At 54.6% G+C, this 12,644-nt stretch overlaps 1 protein-coding gene across 6 annotated transcripts in view; it reads right to left on the reverse strand.

Annotated features, from left to right (window-relative positions):
* MYH11 (myosin heavy chain 11) overlaps positions 1 to 12,644 on the reverse strand; it is a 127,741-nt gene that overhangs the window by 2,826 nt on the left and 112,271 nt on the right. For 3 of the 6 annotated variants that reach the window (XM_060122543.1, XM_060122541.1, XM_060122542.1), the window contains 13 exons: positions 12,236 to 12,340; positions 11,995 to 12,147; positions 11,523 to 11,771; positions 9,803 to 10,015; positions 9,255 to 9,467; positions 8,877 to 9,038; positions 8,352 to 8,480; positions 7,962 to 8,050; positions 7,414 to 7,537; positions 6,588 to 6,796; positions 5,557 to 5,665; positions 5,307 to 5,479; positions 1,026 to 1,064 (listed from right to left, as the gene is read on the reverse strand). In XM_060122543.1, coding sequence (XP_059978526.1) covers positions 1,034 to 1,064; positions 5,307 to 5,479; positions 5,557 to 5,665; positions 6,588 to 6,796; positions 7,414 to 7,537; positions 7,962 to 8,050; positions 8,352 to 8,480; positions 8,877 to 9,038; positions 9,255 to 9,467; positions 9,803 to 10,015; positions 11,523 to 11,771; positions 11,995 to 12,147; positions 12,236 to 12,340 — 1,959 coding nt within the window. In that variant the 3' untranslated portion in view covers positions 1,026 to 1,033. The remainder of the gene's footprint in view (positions 1 to 1,025; positions 1,065 to 5,306; positions 5,480 to 5,556; positions 5,666 to 6,587; positions 6,797 to 7,413; positions 7,538 to 7,961; positions 8,051 to 8,351; positions 8,481 to 8,876; positions 9,039 to 9,254; positions 9,468 to 9,802; positions 10,016 to 11,522; positions 11,772 to 11,994; positions 12,148 to 12,235; positions 12,341 to 12,644) is intronic. The other 3 variants (XM_060122539.1, XM_060122538.1, XM_060122540.1) reach the window with 1 other exon arrangement.

The raw sequence follows: 12,644 nt of genomic DNA on the forward strand, positions 1-12,644 counted from the left end.
CAGAAAAACTACTCAAAAGCCGTGTCTTGGAGGTGTGATGCTCCCGCCTAAAACTCCTGCCAAGACCTCATCCAGCTTTAAGTATTTGGGTAGCGACAGCAAGGCGGGATTCTCCAAGAGAGAAGACAGACACAAGGCAGGGCTGGCTGGGTCTCTCGAGGAGGAGGTGAAAGCCAGGCCCCAGGTGCCTCGCTTCATGTGTGAGGACACTGTCAGGATCCCAGAGAAGTCGCGGCCTCTCAACCCTGTCTTTTGAAGGCCCCGTGCGCTCCCTGAGTCTTGGGTGTCCATCCCCAGTCCGTGAACATGTGCCCATGAGACCTCCAATAAAGGATCTGCCTGGACCGCGCCCGGCCCTGTGGTGGCCGCTGTGGCCCTCGTGCACTGAAGATGCAGTTAGCAGCTGGCCCTTGCTCAAGCCCCACGCAACCCCAGTGAGACATCGGGGTGAGAGCTCGTTTCCCTCGCACGCGTGTGTGGAAACCCCACCTTGGGGGGCACATTGCTGGGCTGCGGCCACCGTGACCCTGTGCTTTGCTAATTCTGACTTGTGAACCAGACCAGCCGGATGGAAGCCGTTCTCCAGGATGGTACCCAGTGGAGCTGGCATATCTGCTCAGCGTGGTGTCTGAGCCAGACGAGGGAGTACGGCACAGCCATGGCCTCTTCATTATTAGGGGCCTGTCACACAGGTAAGAGCCATCCAAGCCACACGCAGCCTCTAAACCCTCAGCACGCGGCGACAGGCCACATCAGTGCCACGTCACACGCCAAAGCGGGAGGGAGGAAGGAAGGAAGGAAAATGGGTAAAGCGATGAGGTCTTCTTGTGTCGATGTTGGTTTTGAAGAAAGACTAAAAGACTAAAGTTTTGAACTAAGATATCTAGGCCTTCAGATTTTGTAGGAATCCCGGGAATTTGCGAGGGCCACAAAAGGGGGGCAGGGGGCGGGGGGGGGCAGGCTGGCAGAAAGGAAATGGAAACCAAGAGCCACAGACATGAGCCGCGAAGCTGCAGGCATGATACCTGGTGAGTCATTGCGGAGTTTCCTGGGGGAGGGGGCCTCTGAAACAGAGAGAGAGAGTCCCCGGTGGTTACCATCCTCCCATTCAAGTGCAATTTTAATCATCAATGCATTTGCTTCAATTAAATAATTAAAGGCACCTTTAAGTCACCCTTACGGTGGAGCACCTGAAGCCACGAGATCTCAGAGAGCCTGGCACACAAAAGGACGAGCCTTTTTTTCCCCCAATTAAAAAGCAAATTTCTGTCCTTCAGAACTTCTCTGAAGAACTCAGGTGGCTTCCTCCCATTCTGCATATCTGTTCAGGAACGTAAAGGAATCTGAGTAAGCTAGTCCAAAATATCCTTGTGGGAACAGAACCTGAACAGACCTGGGCAAGGAGCCCGCAGCAGCCTCGCGTTTTAGTATCATTACTCCGTCCGTTGCCTTTTATGCCCATAGCAAGACAGTAGAGGTGGGCACCCTGGGCGGCTCCTGTGGAGATGCCTGGTGGTGTCAGGAGTGATAGGTGCGTTGTTTGGGCTCTAAGCAGGGCTTGTGTTGAGATTTACCTGCCTGGTAAAACTGTGTGAAACTTGCTCTATAATTTCTTGCTCGCTGAGGAGCTGGCTAGGCTTGCCCACCTCACTCAAGGCTCTAGTGCTTGATTTTGTGCTTTTGTACATCTAGAGGACTCAAGAGAAGGTGGAAAAGGTAGGACCCGTCTTCCACTTGTATGTTGTGTGCGTGTTCATATTAACTGTAAAAAATGGTTAGTCCGATGCCAGCCTGTACAGCCCAAGAAGGGTCGTTGTCTGGGGCAGAACCCAAAGAGGGTGGTCGGCATGTGCTGCAAGAATCATCGGTCCCAAGAAAGGGAGCAGGGACAACAAAAGGGTGAGAGAGCTGGGGTGGCTGACTGCTCTCCCACTGCTCAGCCCGCCTCCGAGGAAGGGCAGCATCCAGTCAGCAGCCGAGCAAGTGCTGGGGGGTCCAGCCGTGGGGACGCACCACCCCTCACCTTGCACGGGCAGGGGGCTCCTTCCCAAATCCCTGTGCTCCGAGCCAGTTGCTCTCTTTCCCCTCCTGAAAGGGGTTTGGGCTTTCCCCTTGTCTCGTGCAGTGGTTCTCAGAGTCTGGAGTCGAGATGCCAGGTGATTGCAGAGGGTTCCTAGGTATGCCCTTGGACTGCTGAAGTGCACAGTGAGAAAGGTATTCCCTTTTCCACTCTTAAATACATCTGATTATGTCAGAAAATCTGTTTGGTCCTAATGTCTTGTCATTCCCTTTCTAACTGAGAAGTCTGCCTTCAGGTCATAGTCATCAATTTGTGGCCACAATAGCTAGAATTCACTATTGTTTAGTTTTCACTGTTTCAACTTCATTGTGACCTGTTGATGCAAGGCATGCTGGTTTAACAGTACAGGGGTGGTAGGTTTCATTTGTAAATAGACATATGTATGATTAAATAGTTAATTTCAAAGAAAACATCAAGTCAACAGAAGTACAGGTGGTAAGGCAAAATGGCAAAGGTGGTACGAGAATGCCTGAGGTTGGAGAAACATCACCTCTGACTCAACAATTGAAGGTTTATTCTGTGCCCAGCACTATCCCAGACACTGGGGACGAGTAAGCAGACAAAGCCTCTGTGTTCATGGGCTCGCAGGCCAAGAGTGAGGACAGACTGTGTACGAGATAAGTAAAAGAAATAGCAAGTTCCATGATGACAAGTGGGTAAGAGAGAGGAGAACGGTAAAGAGTAAGGTAGGAAATTCTAGTAACATGGGTGAGTGAACACCTGCAGGCAGGGAAGGAGGGGCCAGCTAGTGCAGCAAGCCGGGGGAGGGGCATTCCAGGCAGAGAGAGCAGCCAGTGCAAGGGCCTTGAGGCAGTGTAGGAAGCGGTGGAGGTGGAGGGGTAATTTAGGAGGCAGAGTACAGAGATCACGTAGGGCCTAGTGGAACGAACCATTGTGAAGATGTTACTTTGGCTGTGAGTGAGGTGGAGCCCCCATAGAGGGCTTCAAGCAAAGGAGGGACGTGATCCAGCTCCATTTCTGTGTTGAGAACAGACTATAAGGGGCCAGCATGGATGCAGAGAGGCCCACAAGGAGGCTGAGAAAGTTGTCTAGGTGGGAGGAGAGGGTAGCTTGGACCAGGGTGGCAAGCAGTGGTTCGATTCTGGATGTAGAGTATTTTTTAAGGGAGAGTTGACCAGATTTCCCAACAGAGTGGATGCAGGGTGTAAAGGAGAGAGAAGAATAAAGAATGAGCACAAGGTCTGTGGCCTGGATTAATGGCAACTTTCAGCTGCGGAGGATTGTGAGAAGAGCTGGTTTTGGTGTGAAGGGGTTCAGTCAGGGCCCAGGTTGGGGTATGTTTAGGTGTGAACTGCCTGTTAGGCATTGAATGGGAATGTCAAGGAAGTCTGGAATCCCAGGAAGTCTGGGCTGGAGATAAACTAGGAAGTCACTAGCTACAGATGGAACTTTGAAGCCACCAGGCTGGTTCAGATCACCTAAGGAATGAGCAGCAGTAGGGGTGGAGAGAGGACCGGGATGGCGCCCTGGGCAGACCAACAGCAACTGGGCTTTGAGATGAGGTACCAGCAGAAGAGGTGAAACACGGCCAGAAAGGTAGGAAGGATACCAGGTGAGGGTGGTATCTGGGAGGCCCAGTAAAGAGGAGTGATGGGCTATAGCATATGCTGCTGAGTCAGGTGAGGACTGAGGACTGACCACTGAGTTAGAGTTTTGTGGTAACAGCAGGGAAGGGGGATTAGGTTTGTTCACCTAATGGAATGACTCAGTGAGAGAGAACATATCACAAGGGAGAAGGGTAGGACTTTCAGGAACAACGTCCTCAGTTAAACAAGATGGGGGGTGGGTCTGATGGTGGGGTGGACCTCAGTTGGTGCTGGACAGTTGAGCACAGAAATGGGAAAAAACAGAGGAAATGAGCATAGATGTAGGGAGGTGTGTCGATAGGGAAGTGGGGGCTTGTCTATACTTCATGATAGTTTCCATTTTTCCATTAAACAGGAAGTAAAGTCATCAGCTGAGTGAGGATGACAGGGATAGTAAGTTTAGGGAGAGTGAAAAGCAGATGCCTAAGTGGGGAGGGCTGAGAGGATGGGGGAGGGTGAGAGGAGGCGGGGACTGAGAGGAAGGGGAGGCCAAAGTCCAGGCAGCACTAAGTGAGGTCGGCTTGGTTCCGCCACTTAAGAGCTTCCAACGGAAGTGGCAGCACACCTGTTTGCTTTTCCACACTGCTTTGAGCTGCAGAAGGTTGGCAGTTGGCAGTTGGGCTTAATTTGGCTTGTGTTTTAACCAAGTCAGCACAACACAGCAGGAGGGGAGACCAGAGTGTGGAGGATGTGGGAGAGGCCGACCATAACCATGGAGTCGGTGGGGCTGCGAGAGGATGAGAGGATGAGCTGAGGGGTTGGAGACCCCGGCGGAGACAGAGGGAGTGAGCTAAAGAAACGTGGTGGCAGGCAGATGATGGGTGCTTGATGGTCACATTAGGGCTGAGAGTTACTGGGAATGCCCGGGGAGTGGCAGGGTCCTGGAGGAGAGAAGGTCGTGGACTTGAGAGGCTGGATCACCCACCTGCTGTGGGGTGTGAGCGAGTGTGATAGGAAGCACGGAGCTCAAACCTTCAGGGAACCAGGTGGACAAGGGGATGGGAAGGAGCCCTGAGGAGCGGGGGAGCATCCACCCCCTTCAGGCTCGGAGGTTCAGGGGTGTGGGAGAGAAAACAACCGCAGTCCACTTACGGCAGAGGGTCTCAACTTTGGTTGCTGGCCCCCCCGGGGGACGCTGGGGGAAGTGCCACTGCATCTAGTGGCTGGAGGCCAAGAATGCTGCTTAACATCCTACAGTGCACAGGGCAGCCCATGATAAAGAATTATTCAGCCCTGAATGGCAGTAGTGCAGAGAAACGCCGAGTCAGGGAAAGGTGGGGAAGAGAAAGTCCAGAAAAGAGGTTAAGGGAGAAGGGATTCTGCAGCTGTTGATGACACAGCGAAGAAAGGTCTCAGGAGATGGAGGTACTGCCGCCTCCTCCTCCTCACCTGGAGGATGGGATGGGAGCGGTTGTTAGGACAGAAGGGGTGCTGCTCAGAGGGAGGGCCCCTGTGATCTGGGCCCCGCCCACGTCCAGCACACGATGGTGCTGCATACGTGATGCTGAGCCGGAAAGCCACGAGGGCTTTGGGGAAAGGGGCTCTGAGCCACTGTGGAGGCTTCAGGCCGACCCGTGCAGCCAGCCCATGAGATGAGGCCCCCGGGGCTGGTCCCTCACCTGAGCTTGCTCTTGAGCGCCGTCACCTCGCGGCCCATGGCCTCGTTGCTCTCTGTGGCCTCATCCAGCTCCCGCTGCAGCTTCCTGCGGTTGGCGTTGATGCGCTGGGACTCTTCCTCCGCCTCCTCCAGCTGCCTCTTGAGTTGCTTGACCCTCGTGTTTCCTTTCTCAGCCTGTCAAGGAGAGGCCCGAGGGTCAGGGGGGTCTGTGGCAGGGCTTGTGGGGCTGGGAGGGGGCGGGGCAGGGTTACCTGCTCCTTGTACTGCTCTGCCATTTTGCGCTCGTCTTCCACCTGCAGCAGGGCCTCCTTCAGCTTCTTGTCCTTCTGCTTCAGCGACTTGGTGGCCGCCTGTTTCTCTCTGCACACACAGGGGGAGTGGGGATGTTTCGGATGGGGAGGGCCTCCCTAGCAGTCGGTGTGTAAACCAGACCAGCATGGCCCACGGTGGGCACTTTTCCTGAGCCCAAATCAGGGCTCATCCTGAGAATAATGTTCGTCCATGAAAAGGAATGAAGTGCTGACGTCGGCTACAGCATGGGGGAGCCTTGCAAACATGCTCCGTGAAAGAAGCCAGTCACAAAAGGCCTCGTGATGTATGATCCCACTTGACGAAATGTCCAGGATAGACAGCAGAGACAGAAATTAAATCAGTGGTTGGCTGGGGATGGGAAATAGAGGGTGATGGTTAAGGATACAGGGCTGCTTATTGGTGATGACAGCGTTCTGCAGTTGACTTTGGTGAGCGTGTGCCTATGAATTGTACACTGAAAGCCACTGAACTGTACACTTTAAATGTGTGAACTGTGTGGTATGTGAGTTATCCGTAAAGCCACCACCGAAAGCAAAAACAGTGCAAGGATCCCGACCCTATCTGAATGTCATGAATGTGCTGTGACCTTACAGCTCAGGGACCGTACTTAAGTGAGAAGCCTTCCCATGTGTCTGTGGGCTGATGATTTGGATGTTTTGTGTACCCATTAATGTGACATCCTGCAGACACAACGTTAGGCAAAGTGACATGAGCTCCTGGGAAGTCTGGCTGACATCACTGAAGAGTCATGCTGCTTAGAGCAGCTAATGTCTCAGAGGCTTACTCCAGGCCAGGCTAGGGCACAGCACCTTCCTATGTTCTCACTCAGTTCTCCCAACACAGCTGCAGCGCAGGTACCACTGAGCTGATTTCTCAGCCAGAAATGATGCCCAGAGAGGCTGACTGACCCCCGACATCCCCGCCACTCACTGGCAAGCCGGCTGTCGTTCGGGCACTGGTCCCACCGTACCTGGCCTCCTGCTCGACCTGCTCCTCTAGTTGTGCGATCTTGGCCTCCAGAGCCGCAATGGTGGACTTGAACTTGGACTTGACTGCCCCCTCCATCTCCTGCAGCTTGCTCCGCAGCTCCTTGTTCTGGCGCTCAAGCTGCTGCCGCGCACTTTCATTCTTCTGGGCCGTGCTGCGCTCCGTGGCCAGCTCATTGTTGAGCTGCTCGGCCTGGGGAGGAGGGTGAAGGTCACCAGGTGGAGGGCTTGGGAAGTGCCAGACGGTGCACTGAGATGAACGGCTCCCCCCGCCCCGCAGCCCCCAGCCTTCGTTGGCCTCTGCGCAGGTCCCTGGAGCTGGAGCACCCAGAAGCCCTCCTCCTTCCCCTCCAGCAGCCAGCTCTTTCTTGGCCATCCTTGAAGACCCAGCTCAAGAGGCAGCTCTTCCAGGAAAAGCATCCCGGTGCCACCCAGGCGCCCAGGTCACACGATGGGTCCCCAGCGCCCATCATGGAGCTGGCGCTCAGTGACGTCACTGAGTGCTCACTGTTGTAAGGTGGGGGCTGAGGAAAGAGCAGGAAGGAGACCGCCAAGGCCCTTGTGGGTGAGCATCGTCTACTGGAGGGAGCCACCAAAGGAGGTGCTGCAGGCGGGGTGCTGGTGTGACCGGAAGGGGAGGGAGTGGACGCTCGGGAGCAGACGTGCTGGGTCCCTACTCTCCCGCCTTCGCATTCTCATCCACCCCCACCGGGGCCTGGCACACAGGAGCCTGTCCTGAAGCCGTGTGAGGCTTGGGACGGGGCGGATCTGAGGCATGTGCTGCCCTGCTCCTGGCCGCCCCGGCCTCACCTGCTGTGTGGCCTTCCGGACTCGGTCACTCATGGCCTCCATGTTGCCTTGCTCTTCCTCCAGCTCCTCCTCCAGCTGCGAGATGCGGGCTTCCAGGCGGCGCTTCTCGTCCTGCAGCGCGTTCCTAAGGGAAAGGCAGCCGCTCTGGGGCCTCCAGCCTCCACTCAGAGGCTTAGAGAGCTTCCTCTCTTGGAGAAGCGATGCCTCAGGGTTGCCGCCTTTTATAACTGAGGTTCAGAGAGGCTTAGAGGCTTGTCCAAAGGTACATAGCAGGAAGTGGGGAGCCAATTGGTGTCAGCAAAGCCAGGCCTGGGATGAGGATCAATTCCCTCCTCCCCGACGTCCCCAGATTCCCTGTCCCCGCCATGCCGAATGAGTGAAACTGGCTACACCCTCAAATAGGGTGGAGAACCCCATGACCCCTGTCATAAGCTCAGCTGAACGTTCTATCATTTTCAGCATTAAATGGGGTCCAGGAGACTCTCCTCTGACTGCCTCTCCCTCATCATCTGAGTCTAGGGACCCCCTTCTCCCCATGAGGCTCATACCTTCCAGACACGCTGCTGGCCAGTTCCTCAGCCAGCTCCTCCTTCTCCAGGTCTGCCTGCTTGCGAGCCCTCTCGGCCGCGGCTAGATCCTGGACGGTGGCAGGTGGGGAGCAAGGAAACCTGCTGTCTGCCCGGAAAGGGCTGAGCCCACCCGAGAATCCACCCCGTTCCTGTCACCTGGCCCCCAGCCGTCTCTAAAATGGCTCGGCCTCCTCTGAGTTCAGGGGGAGGCCTGCAGATCCATCAGGGAGGAAACCCTGTGTCTTTCCCCACCCTCGCTATGGGGCCCACCCGTGTGGAATGCTGGACGAGGGTGCACAAGCTGGGGGTGCCCGGGGCTGCTATCACGGCATCCCCATCAGGGCTCTCGCAGCGAGAAGAAGCCTTTACCTCCTGTAGCTGCATGAGGTCTGCCTCCAAGCTCTTGGCCTTCTTCTCATTCTCTTTGGCCGTGGCAAAGATCTCATCCCGGGAGTTGCGGGCGTCTTCCAGCTCTCTCTGGAAGTCCTTCATCTGAGCCTGCGTGGTCAACAGGCGGGACCAGCTAAGAGGTCCTTACTCACCGAGTCCTGCTGCCCAAATTACCTTTCTGTGCCGACCCTAGGATTTCCCACGATTGACTGCAGAGCCCTCAGCCTCACGTGGCCAGGTGGCTGCCTGGGGCACGGTTCTGGATGGGCTCCGCAGACCTAAGAAGCGGTGCTGAGATCTGGGGGCCGCAGCCAAATGCCTGATGTTGCCCCCCAAATGTTGCCCCCCCTTGATGTTTCCCCAGGGCAGGAAACAGCCCCCAAAGCTAAAGGGTGATGGAAAAGCACCAGGTGACCGGGCACTGGCGACAGAGGGAGGCCTGTGTCCTCCCACTGCTGCTGACCTGGCTTCCCCCGCGCGCCCGGCCCTTGGGGCGTCACCCACCTGCAGTTTTCGCAGCTGCTTGATAGCTTCCTCTCTCCCCTTGATGGCCGAGTCGGCCTGCAGCTCCAGGTCCTTCAGGTCCCCTTCCAGCTTCTTCTTGGCCGCCACCGCCAGGGCACGTTGCTTTCTCTCGTCTTCCAGTTCCGTCTCGTACTCGTGAAGCTGAGCAAGGAGAGAGACGTGCGCTGCCGGGCAAGGCCGCCCCTAGGATCCCTTCCCAGCGCCCAGGTTTGCATAACCACCTGCAAGGTGGGTTTCTCATCCCCAGGTCAAAGGTGAGAGATCAGAGTCTCCATGAAGCCAGGAAGTGGAGGTGGGAGGAAGGAAGCAGGCCGCCCCACCTCCCCTTCCCCCCTTTCCTTCCTCCTCACGGATTACCTGCCTCTGGAGCTGCCTCCTCTTTTCTTCATTCTGCTCATCCCGGGCCTGGAGATCCCGCTCGAACTGGCCCTTCAGGGCCTGCATGTTGACCTCCAGCCTCAGCTTGGCATCTTCTGTCGCCTGCAGCTCATCCTCGAGCTCTTCCAGCTGGGTCTTCATCTCCTCCATCTGGGTTTCCAGGGCTCGCTTGGACTTCTCCAGCTCATGGACCTTTTACGTAAGGGTTGACGTCATGAAGATGGTCGGGCAGCCCCCAGGGACAGCTCATCAAGGTCAGGGAGATGGCTTTTGCCACTCTCAAGATGCATGACCAGGAGTCCAGACCAGAGCCATCCTCTCGGAACCCTTGACTCAGAACCCACCCCCAAATGCAGTTCTCAACCAGGCCCCTTCTTTGCATCAGCCTGAGGGACTCCTTCCAATTCCTGAGTATTCCTTAGCATGAAGGAGGCATGGAGCCCCCTCCTTCCCCCGTGGACTGATAAATAGCACAGAGAGTGGGTGGGTGAAACGTAGACAAGCAAAGATGATGAAGAGCCACTTACGTTCTTGCCCACGTCGTCCTTGGAGCTAACCAGATCCTCCATCTCAGCTTTGAGCATTTTGTTGGTCCTCTCAAGCTCCTCTTTGGCTTCTAAGGCCTCCTCAAGGGCCCGTGCCAGCGACAGGGCCTTGGTTTCCTTCTCCCTGGCTTCTGCCTCGGCTCTGTCCCTTTCATCCGCATATTTGGAAGAGATGTTTTTCTCCTCAGCCAACAACTGCAACACAGCAGAAGACCCAGAGGTGAGCTCTAGGCATGCCTGAGGGTCGGCTGCATTGAACTGCAAATATGGGGAAGAAGCCTTGTGTCCTGGTGCAGGTGGAAGGAAGTCAGGTGTCTAAGCAAACCGTTTATAATAAGACTGCTCCCCGACTTCGAGGTCAACCTTCTGCAGAGCCAGCATCCGCTGAATCTCTGTGCTTGGAAGTCACTGACGCTGCCCATGTTGGTTAGAATGTGCTGTGACCGAGGTCAGGGTGACATTTAATCCTCCCAGAGTCCAATTATTCTTTTGTTTCATGGCCACAGTCGCTCGCTCACAAGAGTAGCCTATGAGCCGCGGTAGGGCAATGGTGAGTGGTGGATGGATCTGCACATAGTTCCCCCTCTGCCTGGAGAAGCAGTTCCAAGAACACACCATACTGACGTTAATCTCAGCTTTTGAAAGAGAGAGCAGTACACGCCGTAACATCCAAAACCCAGACTGCCAGAATTCCACAAAGACAGGCAAGTAACAGGGACTCCCAAACAGCAGTCAACACAAAAACTCTCCACTGTTTGCGACAGGAAAATAATAAAGCAGCCTCAGACCCTGGGCCAGGTAATGAGACCGCAGATTAGAAGCAATGAGGACAAGCTGTCAGCACAGGGAAGGGATGGTTGGTAGAAGAGGGAAGAATCCCAAAGTACAATCCCAAAACTGAATTTTGGAATAAATCCCAAGTCACTTGTAAACCAAATCATATTTACTAAATCTGAGTAACATACATTAAAAGTTGGTATTTCGGGGTTTGGGTCATACAGGTGTATGCATTTATCAGAACTCAGTGAGTGTATGCTTAAGATTTACACATTTCATTGTATGTATTCAAGGGAAGAAAAAATACTTTAAAAAATGAACCCTAGTTTTTATATGCAATGCTGAGGTATCAAGGGGAGATGTACAGATGTCTGTAATTTGCTTTGAAATGCATCCAAAAGATATAAATGACAGATGCAATACACCCTTATAAATAGTGTGTGATAAAGTCTGCGTGGTGAAGCATTAATGATTGAAGCCAGGTGGTGGTGTACAGGTGTTCACGGTATAGTGCTTTCCGCTTTGCTGTGTGCTCAAGACTCTCTGTGATGAAATGTTAGGGAACAGTGGTATTTCAAGGGTAGATCCTTTAAATTACTTGGAAATCTCAGCAGGCACTCAGTAAATACTCGCTTAGTAATAAAATCAGTAAACCTCGTTCCTTATCAGGGCTAGAGCCCAAGGCATGACTGGGTTTCTAGATGGCCCTTATGGTGGTGGGACCCGGAAAGTCACAGTCACTGAGGCTTTGCCACTCTCCTCCCTCTGACCAAGAAGCCCTAACTGCTGTTTCACACAGAGCAGGCTAGGCTTCCATCGCATCCAGCAAAGCCTGACACACGCAGCAGCCACACTGGATACTTTGCAGACCCGACTCCCCCCAGCCAGCGCCCATGAGCAGAGTGGAGGGCCCTCTAGCCCCTACCTGATCAAACTTCTTCTGCTTCTTTTCCAGGTTGGACACCAGTTGCCGCTGGTTGTCCAAATCAACGACCAGGTCGTCCAGCTCTTGCTGAAGCCTGTTCTTGGTCTTTTCCAGTTTGTCATAAGCAGCTGCCTTCTCTTCGTACTGCTGGGTGAGGCCTTCAATTTCCTTCTGGAACCTCTTCTTGCCCTCTTCCAGGGATTCCACGGTGCTGGCAAAGTCCTGCAGTTTCTTCTTCGAATCGGAGAGCTGAAATGGCAGTGTCCAGGGTGGGGTGAGAGGAGGGTGGTGAGGGATTCCCATCCCTGCGCCCCTGAGAAGCAAAGACCACCGACTCATTGAAGAAACGCAACAGCAGGGGGAGCCAGCGAGCCAATCAAAATGGCGCCACCATTCTACCAACAATCACATCGGAGCCACTGATCTACCCTTAAGGGCTCAGGCCCAGAAACGCAAGGACATGCAGGGGCACCTGGATGTTCAGAGTGGAGATGTGGCGCTCCAGGTTCTGCTTGGCCTCCATCTCCTCATCCAGCTGGTCCTGTAGGCTGTTCTTCTCATCCTCCAGCTGGCGCAGCTTGGTGGACACATTGAGCTTCTGCCGGGTTTCTTCTTGAAGCAGCTCCTATGGAAATGACACATGGAAGTCTAGCGGCCCACCCCCAGGAAGGTCGTACCCCAGGTGCCTCTGGCTGATGTGGCACGATACCCACCTGGGTGTCCTGGAGCTGGGACCCAAGGGATGCCACGTCCTTGGCCAGTTTGATGGCCTTCCCCTCTGCCTCGTTGAGCAGCCCCGTGACACTCTCAACTTCATTCTGAGGGTGCCAAGAGACTGGTTAGTCGGAACCTCTAGAACAGGATCCTCATTAAGAGGAGCCCTTTGTACTCAGTGATAGGCCTTGGGGTATCCACTGCAAAATACCCATGAGCTAGGCGGCCTGGTCATGGTCACTCCATGCCCCCCCAGGGAAGCACATCACGTACAAGTTGCAATCTCTGGCTGTAGACTCTGGTTCTAGGACCCTGTCAGAGCCCTGTTAGACTGTAGTTAGACTGTGCTGACTGGGCCCTGATCCCTCTAAATGGATCCTGGATCCTTGCCAAGGTTGGCAAAGATGA

The sequence above is a fragment of the Lagenorhynchus albirostris genome, chromosome 15 (assembly GCF_949774975.1).
Source record: "Lagenorhynchus albirostris chromosome 15, mLagAlb1.1, whole genome shotgun sequence".
NCBI classification, from domain to species: domain Eukaryota; kingdom Metazoa; phylum Chordata; class Mammalia; order Artiodactyla; family Delphinidae; genus Lagenorhynchus; species Lagenorhynchus albirostris.